Source organism: Uloborus diversus, chromosome 4 (assembly GCF_026930045.1).
Source record: "Uloborus diversus isolate 005 chromosome 4, Udiv.v.3.1, whole genome shotgun sequence".
Lineage (NCBI taxonomy): Eukaryota > Metazoa > Arthropoda > Arachnida > Araneae > Uloboridae > Uloborus > Uloborus diversus.
This window is the reverse complement of record NC_072734.1, coordinates 191514913-191528144: the sequence shown is the minus strand read 5'-3', so window position 1 is coordinate 191528144 and position 13232 is coordinate 191514913. Positions and strand designations below refer to the sequence as shown.

The window sequence follows — 13232 nt, the reverse complement described above, 5'->3', positions numbered from 1 at the left end:
TTAAAAACATGCAATTTTTAACCTTTTCGATCACAATTAGGTTCGTATTCTTCAAAAATATGTTGTTCACAAGAAAGAAAAATTGTAACGATTACAGAAAAAAATCGTGGCTTCTGTCACGCTCACCAGCAACAAGCTCCAATAGCGACTGCCAATGGACAACAGCTTCAAACTCCACTATTTCTGGTGGAAATGACTTCAAAAAACTACAAGGTGCACTTCAAAAGATGACTAAAATATCCTCCAAGTTAAAAAAAATTCTGATTATTTCTTTCGTGTTAAAAATATCTACAAAAGACACTAAAATTTGGACCTTCTAAACTGGTTGTTCCCTTAAATGTTTTCCAAATAATGGGTGTGTTATCTCTACATAGTATAAAGTGAAGTCTCCAAAAAGAGTCGGTGAGTTTGAACTCGCAAAACTCGAGAACTACCCGGCCGATTTCGCTGAAATTTTCAATTTGTTCCTTTAAGGTCTGAAAAGGTTTGCAGACCAGTTCGAAACAAATTCGATGAATACTTCTTTTTTTATTCCAATATAAGCCCACTTTTCACATAAATTCCTGAATATGGGGGTGAAAAATGACTTGCACTATTATTATATATTGTCAGAAAGAGTAGAATTTCCTGCATTCTACGCTATTTGTTTCAATGCTCTACCTACTTACAGCGGGAGTTATTTGCTTTTTTAACTCGAATTTGTTTAGGCTTAGCTGAAATTTAGGCACTACGTACTTTCTTCATTAAATCTATCCATAAAAAGTGAAGGAATTGTCCCACAGTTTTCTTTTTGACACCATTGCAAAAAGCGACATTTTTTACCCCAGATCTTTCTCGACCTATGGTCGAAAGACTACGCTTCAATCTCGAAAGGAAAAAAGTTACAATCTTTTTTAAATCAAGTTCAAAAAATCTCATTTCCAATAAAATTTTTATCCATTTTCATCCGCATTTTAATTTTTTAAGCTTATTTTATTTTGTTTTCATGGTTACGCTTTTTAAATACATCTTTCTTGATTTAATTTCTTAAAAGAGTTTTAATATCAGTCGTTATTGTTTGTAAGGGAAATTTTGCATGTTTTAATAAAATTTATTTATTTAAGCCTGATTGTCGAATATAGAGCACTTGACACAATTTTTATTTTCCAGGTAGACCGGGCAATGCAGCTAATCCAACAATATAGTGTAACCCCATATTAAAACCCTACCGTTATTACATAAAAATAAATTAAAAGCATGAGTGAATCACATACTTCTAGGACCATGCTTCCAAATTCCACCGGCGAGTAAATTTGCTTGGCACAAGCCAGGATGGTCGACGTCTTCCCAGTTCCAGGAGGCCCATAGAAGAGTAGGTGAGGTAGTCGATCTTCTTTTATGAACTTGTTGACTGGAAAAAAAATTACATGAATTCAAGAATGTAGAGGTGCAACATAGATGATATTTATACATTGGTTCAAAAACATTGATGTTTTGTACAAGGACGGATTCAGAAAATTTTCAAGGAGGGGCGATTATTTTTTACTCTTTAGAACTTTAATTTCTAAAAAAATTTCGGAGGAGTGTGCTAAACCCCTCCGCTTAACCTTACGCATTCGAGGGTGTAATACACTTGTGTTTCTTTCGAAAAATATTCATTGAGTGGCCTCTAAACTATCTATAATATCATCTGAAATTGAGGTTTTGGAACTTCAATTTTGAAAAAAATCCTGTAGAAAGTTAGAGCCTTTATCTCTAAACAAGAGTAAAAAAAGATGTATTAGGATTTCGTTTTCAAGGCTTGAATTTCGGGGAGGAGGTCCCTTTCTCCTTACACCATTGATGATTATATAAAATTGCGTTTTTGAATTTTTAATATCATAAATATACTTGAAGAAAGTCCCTGTACCTCGGCTCAAGGAGGGGGCGATCGTCCTTGTATCTGGCCTTGGTTTTGTAACAGAAAACTTTTTGCATATATTTTACTTGTGTAAATTAAAATAAATGCTTTGACGAGAGAAGTGAATTTATAGCTTGGATTTATTATTTTATAGTTAAAAGTTTTGAACTATCTAAGGAAATTTAACACAATAAGGGTTATATCTCTCAACTGCCATGGTCATATTTCTTGTTTCAATTTGCCATTACATTTGCTTGAATTTCATTACAACAAACAAAATTTACAGCCCCTGGAGGCTTTGATTATCTTTGTATTTTTCAGTTATCAGCAAATATTCTTTTATGTGTGTTCTGGTCAAGGTTCATAATTTTTTTTTAAATCAAAAAAGTCTGATTTTTTTTATTTAATCAGATTTTTTTTTTAAAATTTTTAAATGTTCAAAAATTAGTAGGTATTAATTACTTTACATTTGTAAAGAGAATATAAATTTATACAATAAATGAATTCATTCAACTTACTTTTAAAATTAAGATGAGTTCTCTAACTATTCAATAATATTTTAATATTTATAAATTTGTTATATTGCTTATATAAAATGTGATTTTGTTTTAAGCTTTGCTTAAAGATAGGGTTTCCATTATCATGTACGTTTTTAGTGTAAAATAATATGTTGAACAATTACTTTTCTGAACTATATTAGTCATGGTGTACAAGAAAAACTCCAAATTTTTATTTAGTTCTAAACTGTAATTTTGGAGCAAAAGCAGTATTGCGAGAGTGAAAATTTGTTTCACACACAGAAAGAGGGATCTATGTAGTTTTGTCTGTTGAAGTTAAGATAGTATAATTCAAAGTAGTAAAATTTAGAGCAATACATTCTAAAAATGCAAATTTATAAAAGTAAAATCAACTGATTTTAATTAATATGATTTTGTTAAAAAATCGCTTAATTCATATCAATGATTTTTTTTAATCACTTGATTTAAATCATGATTTCAATCACAATTTAAATCAAGTTGGTTTAAATTAACTAACACTGCCCTCATCTGCCATGGTCGTATTTCTTGTTTCAATTTGCCATTACATTTGCTTGAATTTCATTAAAACAAACAAAATTTGCATTCCCTGGAGTTTTTGATTACCTTTTCTGTCCCGTATTTTCCAATTATCAGCAAATATACTAACTTTATGTGTGTTCTGGTCTGCATTGCCCTCCGGGCCGAAGACTTTTAAATTCTTTCCTTTTCAGTTTTTTTTTTTATTTTGAGGATTATTTTACTTTTAATGATTTAATTTTTTTAGCAGATTGTTTTTCATTTAAATGAAAATTTTAACCCGTTCTCGACCATGATCACGTATATGTGATTACCCGTTTCTCCCCCCAGCAGAAAAGTTATTGCGGGCGTGATTTGCTTTCTGTGCTAGGCAGGCCGTGAGTATGTTTGTCTGATCTCCGTTTGAACGATATATTTGAATTTTTAAAGGACACTAGATAAAGGTTGAAGTCGGTTACTTTTTTCAATATTGTTTTACAGAGTGACCTTCAATATGTGCTTTTGGTTATATTACAGTCGGACCACGATTTAACGAACCTTTAACAAATTTCACATTTTAGCGAATTTATCTCACTCTCTGACTAAAATGAAGGCAAAACCCCGTTTACCGAATAATAAACCCTGAATTAACAAAGTATTTTAACAGCCAAATTTTTTTTTTTTTTTGTTAATTTGATTTAGGAATGTTTTGCAAATGATATACCCATCTTGTGTGAAGCAGAAAAAGACTTTTCTTGGAATCAGCAGCGTTTGACGGTGGAGTGGGCAACCAATGAATGACCATTCTGTTGCAGAAAGCGATAATGAAACTCTTAATAAAAGTTACTTTTTGCTTTTCATGGAATGGAAACTGTCAAAACATACCTCATGCTGTAGGCTGTAAATGACACAGTACTTTCTTCTCTCCATAAAGTAGAAAAAGAGCTATTTCGAGTTAGTCAAATATCAAAAAATTGTCAAAATCTATTACGACAAAATTTTAAGTACAACAAAATTTTAAATTAACTATAGTGTGTAATAAGTGGTGGAACCCTGAATAAAAAGTGTACACTTTCTAACTATGGATATTTTTGCGCAGCTGCTTATTGGGGCTTTTAGAATGAATTCGTTGAATCGGGGTCCGACTATCTTTTTTTAATCCTGGGACTTGGTTAAGAAAAACAACTGCACGTATCACAGCCTCTGACGCTTAATTAGTCAGAACTCAGATTTATGACTTTTGCTCCTTGTGTTTGTTTATATTTTACTGAAATGGAAAGGATGAATATTTATTGGTTAGGGGTGGGGTAAAAATTTCAGTTTTGAGTTTGCTGGATTGTATTCCGTATGGTTACGTGTAGTTTTATTTCAATCACGATGCATAAAAGGGGGATATTTTTGACGGAGGGTCAGATGTAAAAATTGACGAATGAATCATATATGAAAAGGAAGGAATTTTAAATATTGGAGGCAGGTCAGTGATACTCAGGATGTGGGTTTTAGTGCAGATTTTTAGGGTAAGTAAATGACAAGTGGACATCAAAGCTTCAGAGGTATTTCAGCAACAATTAGTTTTATATAATATTTCTCACTTTTTCTGAAATTTGTTTTGTTTTGATTTTCTTATGTTTTGCCTGCATTTTGAATGCTTGTACACAAACTTTTAAACCACGTACATAGACAGTCTCTTGTTTTACTGGGAAAAAAAAAAAACATTTTTCCTCAAAATTTGCATTTATTGTTTTATACTATGTTTAAAATTTTCTTGGAAGGTATTCAGGGAATATTAATGATAGTGATTCATAAGTTTTAGCGCATTTGACTGCAGTAAAGGTTTTATATGAATTTTTTAATAAAATTAGGCTTAATAACGAAAATTGCCCGAGTCCATGGGAACGGATTTTTGCGGGCCTGGGAAAGCGCTTCTTCCTCTTTCTGCTGTTGTTAAACAGGTTAAGCAGGGCTGCAGAGTCAAAGTCAGTTGGGAGTCAAAGGTTTAAGTACCCAAGAGTCGGAGACGGTCATTTTCCTCAAAGTTCACAACTGTACCTGTGCTTGAAGAGTCATGGGAAAAAGGAGTCACAGTCGAGGGCTCTAAATTTCCCAAAGTTGGTCCTTTTTCCACAAACTACGCAGCCCTGCTTTGGTTTAAAAATCCCTTTAAAAAAAAAATCAGGGGCAGATACAGAAAAATCTTTTTTTTTTTGGGGGGGGGGAGGGCACCGAAAATTGGATACCACCCACCCTATAGAAAAATTATTTCATTCTTTCGGAGGGGCAGCCCCCCCCCCCCCCCCAAAAATCCGCTACTGAAAATAATATTTGGTAATGCCAAAAAGGCATTTTCTATTTAACTTTGACCAAACATGCCAACAATTAATAAAATAAATAGTGGTCGCCAATATTAAAAATATACCATGACATACTAAAACAGAACAGTACAGGAATAATTTTCTGAAAACAGCTGTTTACTTGCAATGGGATGAATGAAAGGCACCAATAAAAAATTTTTTTCACTGATCTCATTAATTCTATTACTCACATTTCTTGCATTAAAAAAAAACTCCTTGTAACCCCAAAACACATGTTTATAATTAATTTTTAAATTTCAACACTAAAATTTTGTAAAAATCTACTTTATATTTCTTCAAAAGGGTATTTATTTTTAATTCAATTTTTGTTGGTTTCATTATGTTGGATATGCCTACACTGTCCGTATTAAGTCTTCTACAAGTTAGTACTTCTGATCATTTCTTAGCAACTTTTTTCGGTCATGTATTTTCTTTTTTTGTTTGTTAGGTAACTAGCTCAGTGCAGAAAAATAAGGCAGAACATGTTTGTCACAGAAGAACTCGAAATTTAAAAAAATTTTGTCCACATTTTCACACAAAAGAATCGCCAATTAAAGCTCAGAGACATTTTGATAGTTTGGATTTGGAGTAAATTGTTGTTTCAGCAATGCAACAAAAATGAAATAATATTGGGGCTAGCGATTTTTAAAATGTAAACCACTTTTTTGAAAATTGCTAGTCTCTGGGATGTCACTGACATGACACCCTTGTCTTCTGCATGCAAGAACCTCAAATTCACTTATATTTGAATAAAGAGTGGGCGTAAGAAAATCATTCCTTACTAGTGCGAATAATATCCTCGTGAGCTATGAGATCATCTAACTTCTCAGGACGATACTTTTCGACCCTGAAAAATACAATATGTTTATTTTATATTTTATTATACAGGGGAAAAGATATAATAAGATAATTCATTGTAATTCATACCAAGGTAAGCTAAACGTGGCTAGAGAATCCTTCATTTTTTAAAACAATTGTTGTTTACGTTTGTTTGTGCGCGGGTATCTTTCTCTTGCGGTCATGGATTTTTCCTTTGTTGGTTCAGAATTTTTTTTTGTTTTTGTTTTTGAAAGAACTATTATTCATTTGTAAAATATTCGTAAGAGAAATGTTCTGTAAAATGTAATTTTTTCCCCCCTATGAAGAATACATCAAAGTTTGGAAAATTAATTAGTTTTTTTTTTTTTTGATAAAGTTCAGTTTTCTCTTGAGAATAATAATTTTAAGAGTCTAAATTATTTTATAAAATATGATCCAAAGAGATAAAGTTATTTTATTTGATTATAAAAATTTATAAATTTGTATTAAATATTAATAAATGAAGAAGATGTTTGAAGGGTAAGGTTGCTATGTTTTTGCTGATCATATGCCGCTCAGAAATATCGCCAACTTAAGACTACTCAAAAAATGTTTTTTTATGTATTTGTGAATATTATAACTTTTAGTTACAGAATTTCAAGTTTCCTAAGATAGCTATGATACTTGTCAACGATATTTTCAACGAATCGAAGCAATTTTATTCCTCATAACGATCTAAACGTTGACTAACAAGGGCGAAACTAAAACCATGTGGCTCGGAAGCACACTACATATTTTTAACTACAGGTGGTCTCTATTTACGCCTTTCATTTATGAATATTGTCTCTTTTAATGATTCAAGGGAATATTATAACGTGTTTTGACATGAGACACAAGAAATATATTCGTTATTGTAAATTTTACTCGATCCTATTGTCAACCACTATCGCATCAATTCAACAAAAAACTGATAATTGCCAAATGTGGCAACCTCGAATTGCGGAAAGAGAGCCGAAGAGTACCGTTCTCTCGTCCAATAAAATAGTCATGTTGCTTTGACGTCACTTTTATATGACGTCAGGTAGGAGCGTGCTCTGGTTTGATTGGTTAGAAAACCATGGAAGCTTCTAGAACATTCGATGTCTCCCTAAAAGGCGCCTGTTTTATACATAACCGCGCTTTCACGGTCTTTCATCTCGAGCAGTCATCGCGTGCGTTTGCCCGCTGTCCGTTCTCTAAATTTATTTCTTAACTCTTCTGAAATGGCCGTTCCTGCGATTGGTATAGATTTGGGTACAACGTACTCCTGTGTTGGTGTGTTTCAACACGGAAAAGTCGAAATTATTGCAAACGATCAAGGAAATCGCACCACGCCTAGTTATGTGGCTTTTACCGACACCGAGAGATTGATCGGAGATGCTGCTAAAAATCAAGTAGCAATGAATCCGAGTAACACAGTTTTCGATGCCAAACGCCTCATCGGACGCAGGTTCGAAGATTCTGCTGTGCAATCCGACATGAAACATTGGCCATTCGAAGTCGTCAGCGACGGCGGTAAGCCTAAGATTCAAGTGGAATACAAAGGCGAAAATAAAACTTTTACTCCCGAAGAAATCTCCTCCATGGTTTTAATCAAAATGAAAGAAATTGCTGAAGCTTACCTCGGTAAAACAGTCACAAATGCTGTAATTACAGTCCCGGCTTATTTCAACGATTCTCAACGGCAAGCGACGAAAGACGCTGGCACCATTGCAGGATTAAATGTCCTTCGTATCATCAACGAACCAACTGCGGCCGCTATCGCTTATGGACTGGACAAGAAAGGAACAGGCGAAAGAAACGTTCTCATTTTTGATCTTGGCGGAGGAACCTTTGATGTCTCCATTTTAACTATTGAAGATGGTATTTTTGAAGTAAAGTCCACAGCTGGTGATACCCATTTAGGTGGAGAAGATTTCGATAACCGCATGGTCAACCACTTTGTACAGGAATTCAAGAGGAAGCACAAGAAGGATTTAACTACCAACAAGAGAGCTTTGAGGAGGCTGAGAACAGCGTGCGAAAGAGCAAAGCGTACCCTTTCTTCAAGCACACAGGCCAGCATAGAAATAGATTCCTTGTTCGAAGGCGTAGACTTCTACTCCACAATCACACGTGCCAGGTTTGAAGAGCTGAATGCGGACTTGTTCCGAAGCACTCTGGAGCCGGTGGAGAAAGCCCTGAGGGATGCCAAGCTCGACAAGGCCCAAGTCCACGATATTGTCCTCGTGGGAGGTTCAACCCGTATCCCCAAAATCCAGAAATTGCTGCAAGATTTCTTCAACGGCAAGGAATTGAACAAGAGCATCAATCCCGACGAAGCCGTCGCTTACGGAGCCGCAGTCCAAGCTGCCATCTTAAATGGCGATAAATCCGAACAAGTCCAAGATCTGTTGCTGTTGGATGTCACGCCGCTGTCTTTGGGTATTGAAACTGCCGGTGGAGTCATGACTGTTCTGATCAAGAGAAACACCACCATCCCGACTCGTCAGACCCAGACATTCACTACTTATTCCGACAATCAGCCCGGCGTACTCATCCAAGTCTACGAAGGCGAACGTGCGATGACGAAGGACAATAACCTCCTGGGCAAGTTCGAGCTGACTGGTATTCCACCTGCGCCTAGGGGCGTGCCTCAAATCGAAGTCACGTTCGATATCGACGCAAACGGCATCTTGAACGTCTCTGCCGTAGACAAGAGCACCGGTAAGGAGAACAAGATCACCATCACGAACGACAAAGGCAGGCTGTCCAAGGAGGAGATCGAAAGGATGGTCAAGGACGCAGAGAAGTACAGAGATGACGACGACAAGCAGAAGTCCAGGATATCCTCGAAGAACTCGCTGGAAAGTTACGCTTTCAACATGAAGTCCACCATGGAAGACGATAAGATTAAAGACAAGATCTCCGAGGACGACAGGAAGAAGGTTCTCGATAAAGTCAACGACACGCTCAAGTGGCTGGACAGCAACCAGTTGGCAGAAAAGGAGGAATACGATGATAAACTTGCAGAGCTGGAGTCCATTTGCAAGCCTATCATCACCAGTATCTACCAAGCAGCCGGAGGTGCCCCAGGGGGCATGCCAGGAGGGTTCCCAGGTGCAGGTGCTGCACCAGGAGGAGGTAGCACAGGTGGCCCCACCATCGAGGAGGTAGACTAAAAAAAAAGACATTCCGTTCCTGTATTTATTTCGAACTTAGATTGTGATTGAGACTGTTGGAATAAGCTTAAGAAAGCTTATAAGTGACTCTTTACAAAAGAACTGCCTTTTTCAAATGTTTCAGGTAAATTTAAAGTTTTTTCAGGACATTTTTCATCCAATTCATATTTTTATTTTCATGTTTCGACTGTTCATCTAGTTACAATTCTTCGGCTGTTCTTTTTTTGTATAATTTCTTTCCAGTTCTGTTAATAAAAAAAGAGTAAGATATTTCCTGTTCTGGTTTCATTTCAGTTAGATGTGGTTTTAAAATTAAGTGTTGATGTAACTTGTTATGAAATATTTTAAAGCAGTCTCCAAATTTAGAGTAGGTGTAAATTAGTTTTTTAAAAGTTGAAATATTTATCATGAAATATGTAAAAGTTGTAACGGAAGGGTGTAAATTATATTTTTAAATTTTAAAGAATTAGCCAGTTTTTAGTTTAAAAAAACATCTAACTATCTTAAAATGGTAGGTTTACAATTTACTCATTGATATTGAGTAAGATGTGATTTTTTGTTAAATGTGAAGGATAACAAATTGGTTTTTATGCATCAGACGGTTTTCTGGTTTTAATACTACCGATAAATTGCGAACGGTTGAAGTTTCAAGTTTGCAAGATGTTCTTTTGTGAGATGTACCCGAATAGAACTGAGCACTTCTTTTTCAGACACAAGCATGGAGAACATTTTAATCTGTAAGAACTTGCAGAAACAATATTGTTTTGAACAAGTTTTAGGTAGACAGTTTTTGAAAGCTGCAAAGTCGGCAACTTTTCAAAACTCGGGGGGGAAATTAAAGTTTATTTACTTATTTTTAAATTTATTATTTGTTTGTTATAAAAGCATAGATCAAGTAAAGGTAAGGATTTGAAAGTATGAAAATTTAAATTTTAATACTATGCTTTATAATGGTAAAAGCATAGAAATATAGCTGCCGCATACATTAAAAGATTTTTTAGTTGCCATATTGGCAGCTATGATTAGGTATTCAAGTCCATGACTCCTTTTTGCTGTTACTAATTTTAGCACATTACTTTAATGAGTTAGTGATGGTTAAGACTATTTCAAAGTAGAATGCTTATTAAACTAAGTTATGGCAAAAAAAGGTAATCTTAACGTAATTTTGGTGTGGAGTCGTACTGAACATTAAGGAATTAACAAAAAAGCATTGAAATGTTAAGCATTTTTTAATACTTAAGCTGATTTCCAGAAATTTCAGATGTGAGATTGGTGTTTCATATTGGAATTTAAAGTAAGGCTTAAAATTCTACTTTTAAACAAAGTGAAATTAAGTTCTTTTTGTGATGGGGACCATTGGACAGTTTTCTGTTCAATTGAGTCCATGCCTACACTACTGATGTTTTCCCCAGAAGATTCTTGGGATTTAATCATTTCTCTTCTGTATAAGATGTGGGGAACATTTGGTTGTACTAAGGATTATAAAACTCCTTTCTTGATTAACAATGAAAAATTCATCATTGCGGGATTTTTTCCCAGTAGATACTGGCAGGTATGCAGCTTGATACTTGTTTTGTCACAACTGTTAAATTAATTTACCTTTGATTTGCGCAAAATTTTCGTGTTAATCTTAACGACTGTGTTAATCAATTAGTAAATTAAATAGCTTTGACAAGAGAAGTAGTTTCACATTAACTTCGGACAAAATACCAAAAAATTGCCTTTAATAATTTAATTTTTTTTAAGATCATCTAAATCTGCAGTTAAAGCCCATAACTAAGATAGATATATGCTGAAATTTAACATTTAAACCTTTTTTTAATATACAAATTTAGTTATTCATTACTTCACATATTGAAACGTAATATTTCATACCATTCCATTCAGCTTTACTTTTGAAACTAAAATCCGTTCCCTAATAATTTGCTTAAAAATAAGGTTTCCATCATGTAGAATACTATTCTGAATAATTACTTTTCTTAACTATTAGTGATTTTGTATAAAAAACCAAATTTCAATTTTGTTCTGTGCAAATTGATCTGTAACTTTCGAGAAAAAGCAATATTGCAAGAGTCGAAATCTGTTTCACATATGCATGGTTGTCACACTTCCGTCCAAGGGACGGAATTCCGTCTTTTCAAAAATTTCGGCCATCGGATTTTTTTCCCACGTTCAAAATGATTTTTAAAAATGAAACAAATCTACTTTTGAATCTCTCACTTTCCAAAAATTTCTTATTCTTCTGAGGACAAAAAACTGGCCCATCTGCTTAAGTTAAAAAGATAAGCTGTCCCCCCCCCCCCCCCTTCAAAAAAATAAATAAGTCACTCAATCTGTTGATTTCAACCATTCTTAACTTAATCTGGAAAATTTTATTAAAGTTTTTATCACAATGCATCTTATAGCCAAGAATCTCATACCTGATTTTTTTTAATTACTATTTTTTGTACGAAATATGAACTATTTATGTAACATGAACTATAAAATCTGAAGCTTTTTTTTCTGAAGTAGCAAATAGTAAGTTTTTTATTGTTTCTAATATTACCTAAGTTCTTTTTCTGCTGTTACCTCCTAAAAATCTTGGACTATGATATGTTATTTTTTTTATTTAGGTTTTAATTTTTACTTAATCTTACAATTTGGTTTTACTATATAGTTACAGCATCAAAAATTAGCATATATATGTCTAAAACATCAAACTAAGCGCTAACATTTTGGCGTTGCGAAATGGAGCTATGCGCTTTTCAGTCCTGGCCAATTTTTAGAATGGCACCCATGCATATATGGAGTTGAAAGTTAAAATTGTACTAGTGGTACCCACACGGCTTTGCCCGTAGTAAAAAAATTTAAAAGGTCATTTGGTTCACCTGTCTATTTACAAATAATGGATGATGAATCTCTCCAATTGACTGTTCATTTGCTCCAATATGTTACGGTTCCACGTCATTATAACTTGGTAATTTCGTGGTCCATCTTCTGATAATTTTGCTTGGAGAAATGTTCTTAATTGGAATAGAAAAGGAACAAAATCAAATTTTCAAAAAATCACTTCAAGGTGCTCAACCCTATGCTATGAACTAATTCTAGGCCAAATTTCATGAAAATCTGCCTAATAGTCTAGACACTATGCGTGTAACAGACATACAGAGACACTTTCAGCTTCTTTATTAGTACAGTTAATGCAGGGTAGTTAAATTTAGAGAAACATACGTTAAAAATCACTTAATTCAAATCAATAAATTTTAAATAGATATAAATCACGATTTAACTATGAAAGTGATTTAAATGGGTTCTACAGAGCTCTCTCGGGGGGGGGGGGGGGGGTTCATGACATTTGTATATCTTTTCAAATTTGTCACTTAAAAAATTGACAAATAAGTCTTTTAAAAATATATTTACTATAGCTTTCCCATCTAAGCATTATTACCTATCTGTGATAGTTACTATGGGAACAATTTTATTTCTGGTCTAAAATAAGAAAAATTTTTGACTATCAAAAATAGCATAAAATGATGCCTTTAAGGTTCTAACTTCGAAATTTTTTCTTAGAGATCAACCCCCCAAACGCCTGTTTTTCAGCTAATGTCTCCAAAGATAACATGAAATTTGGTTTTAAAATCTTCAATTTTGAAAAAGTTACGAGCAAAGCTGTTGGCTTCCTAATATTGCCAAAAACAATTTAAAAATGGCTTCAATGTTGAACAAATTTTGGGAAAGTACCCCAAATCCCTCTCCTACAAAATTAACTAATTCTGCCATAAAGTATGATTTTTGACAAACTCCAAATATTTTGTGACAGATCAGGGAAAAGTCGGAACTTTATCACTCGGAATTTTGAAAAAATAACAAATTCAGGGAAAATGAAAAAAATTTCCTCTTGCAAAATGAAGTACTTTGATTCCCTGCAAATTTTCCGCCAATTATTTGTTTTAAAAATGTAAAATTAATGAGGTGTGATTATACAGTGCTG

At 34.0% G+C, this 13232-nt stretch overlaps 2 protein-coding genes across 2 annotated transcripts in view; one reads left to right on the top strand and one right to left on the bottom strand.

The window, feature by feature from the left end:
• LOC129221142 (replication factor C subunit 5-like) overlaps positions 1 to 6280 on the bottom strand; it is a 45220-nt gene extending 38940 nt beyond the window's left edge. The window contains exons 1-3 of the mRNA XM_054855587.1: positions 6192 to 6280; positions 6047 to 6111; positions 1254 to 1390 (exon numbers count right to left, since the gene is read on the bottom strand). Of these exons, the coding sequence (XP_054711562.1) occupies positions 1254 to 1390; positions 6047 to 6111; positions 6192 to 6226 (237 nt within the window). The 5' untranslated portion in view covers positions 6227 to 6280. The remainder of the gene's footprint in view (positions 1 to 1253; positions 1391 to 6046; positions 6112 to 6191) is intronic.
• Positions 6281 to 7239: 959 nt separating this feature from the next.
• Positions 7240 to 9532, top strand: LOC129221140 (heat shock 70 kDa protein cognate 4). Its single transcript, XM_054855586.1, has one exon. The coding sequence runs from the start codon at positions 7325 to 7327 to the stop codon at positions 9260 to 9262; it is 1938 nt and encodes a 645-aa protein (XP_054711561.1). The 5' UTR covers positions 7240 to 7324; the 3' UTR covers positions 9263 to 9532.
• Positions 9533 to 13232: the final 3700 nt, after the last annotated feature.

Excerpts from the sequence above, each read along its gene's own strand:
- LOC129221140 (XM_054855586.1), top strand. The coding sequence starts at position 7,325 with ATGGCCGTTCCTGCGATTGGTATAGATTTGGGTACAACGTACTCCTGT.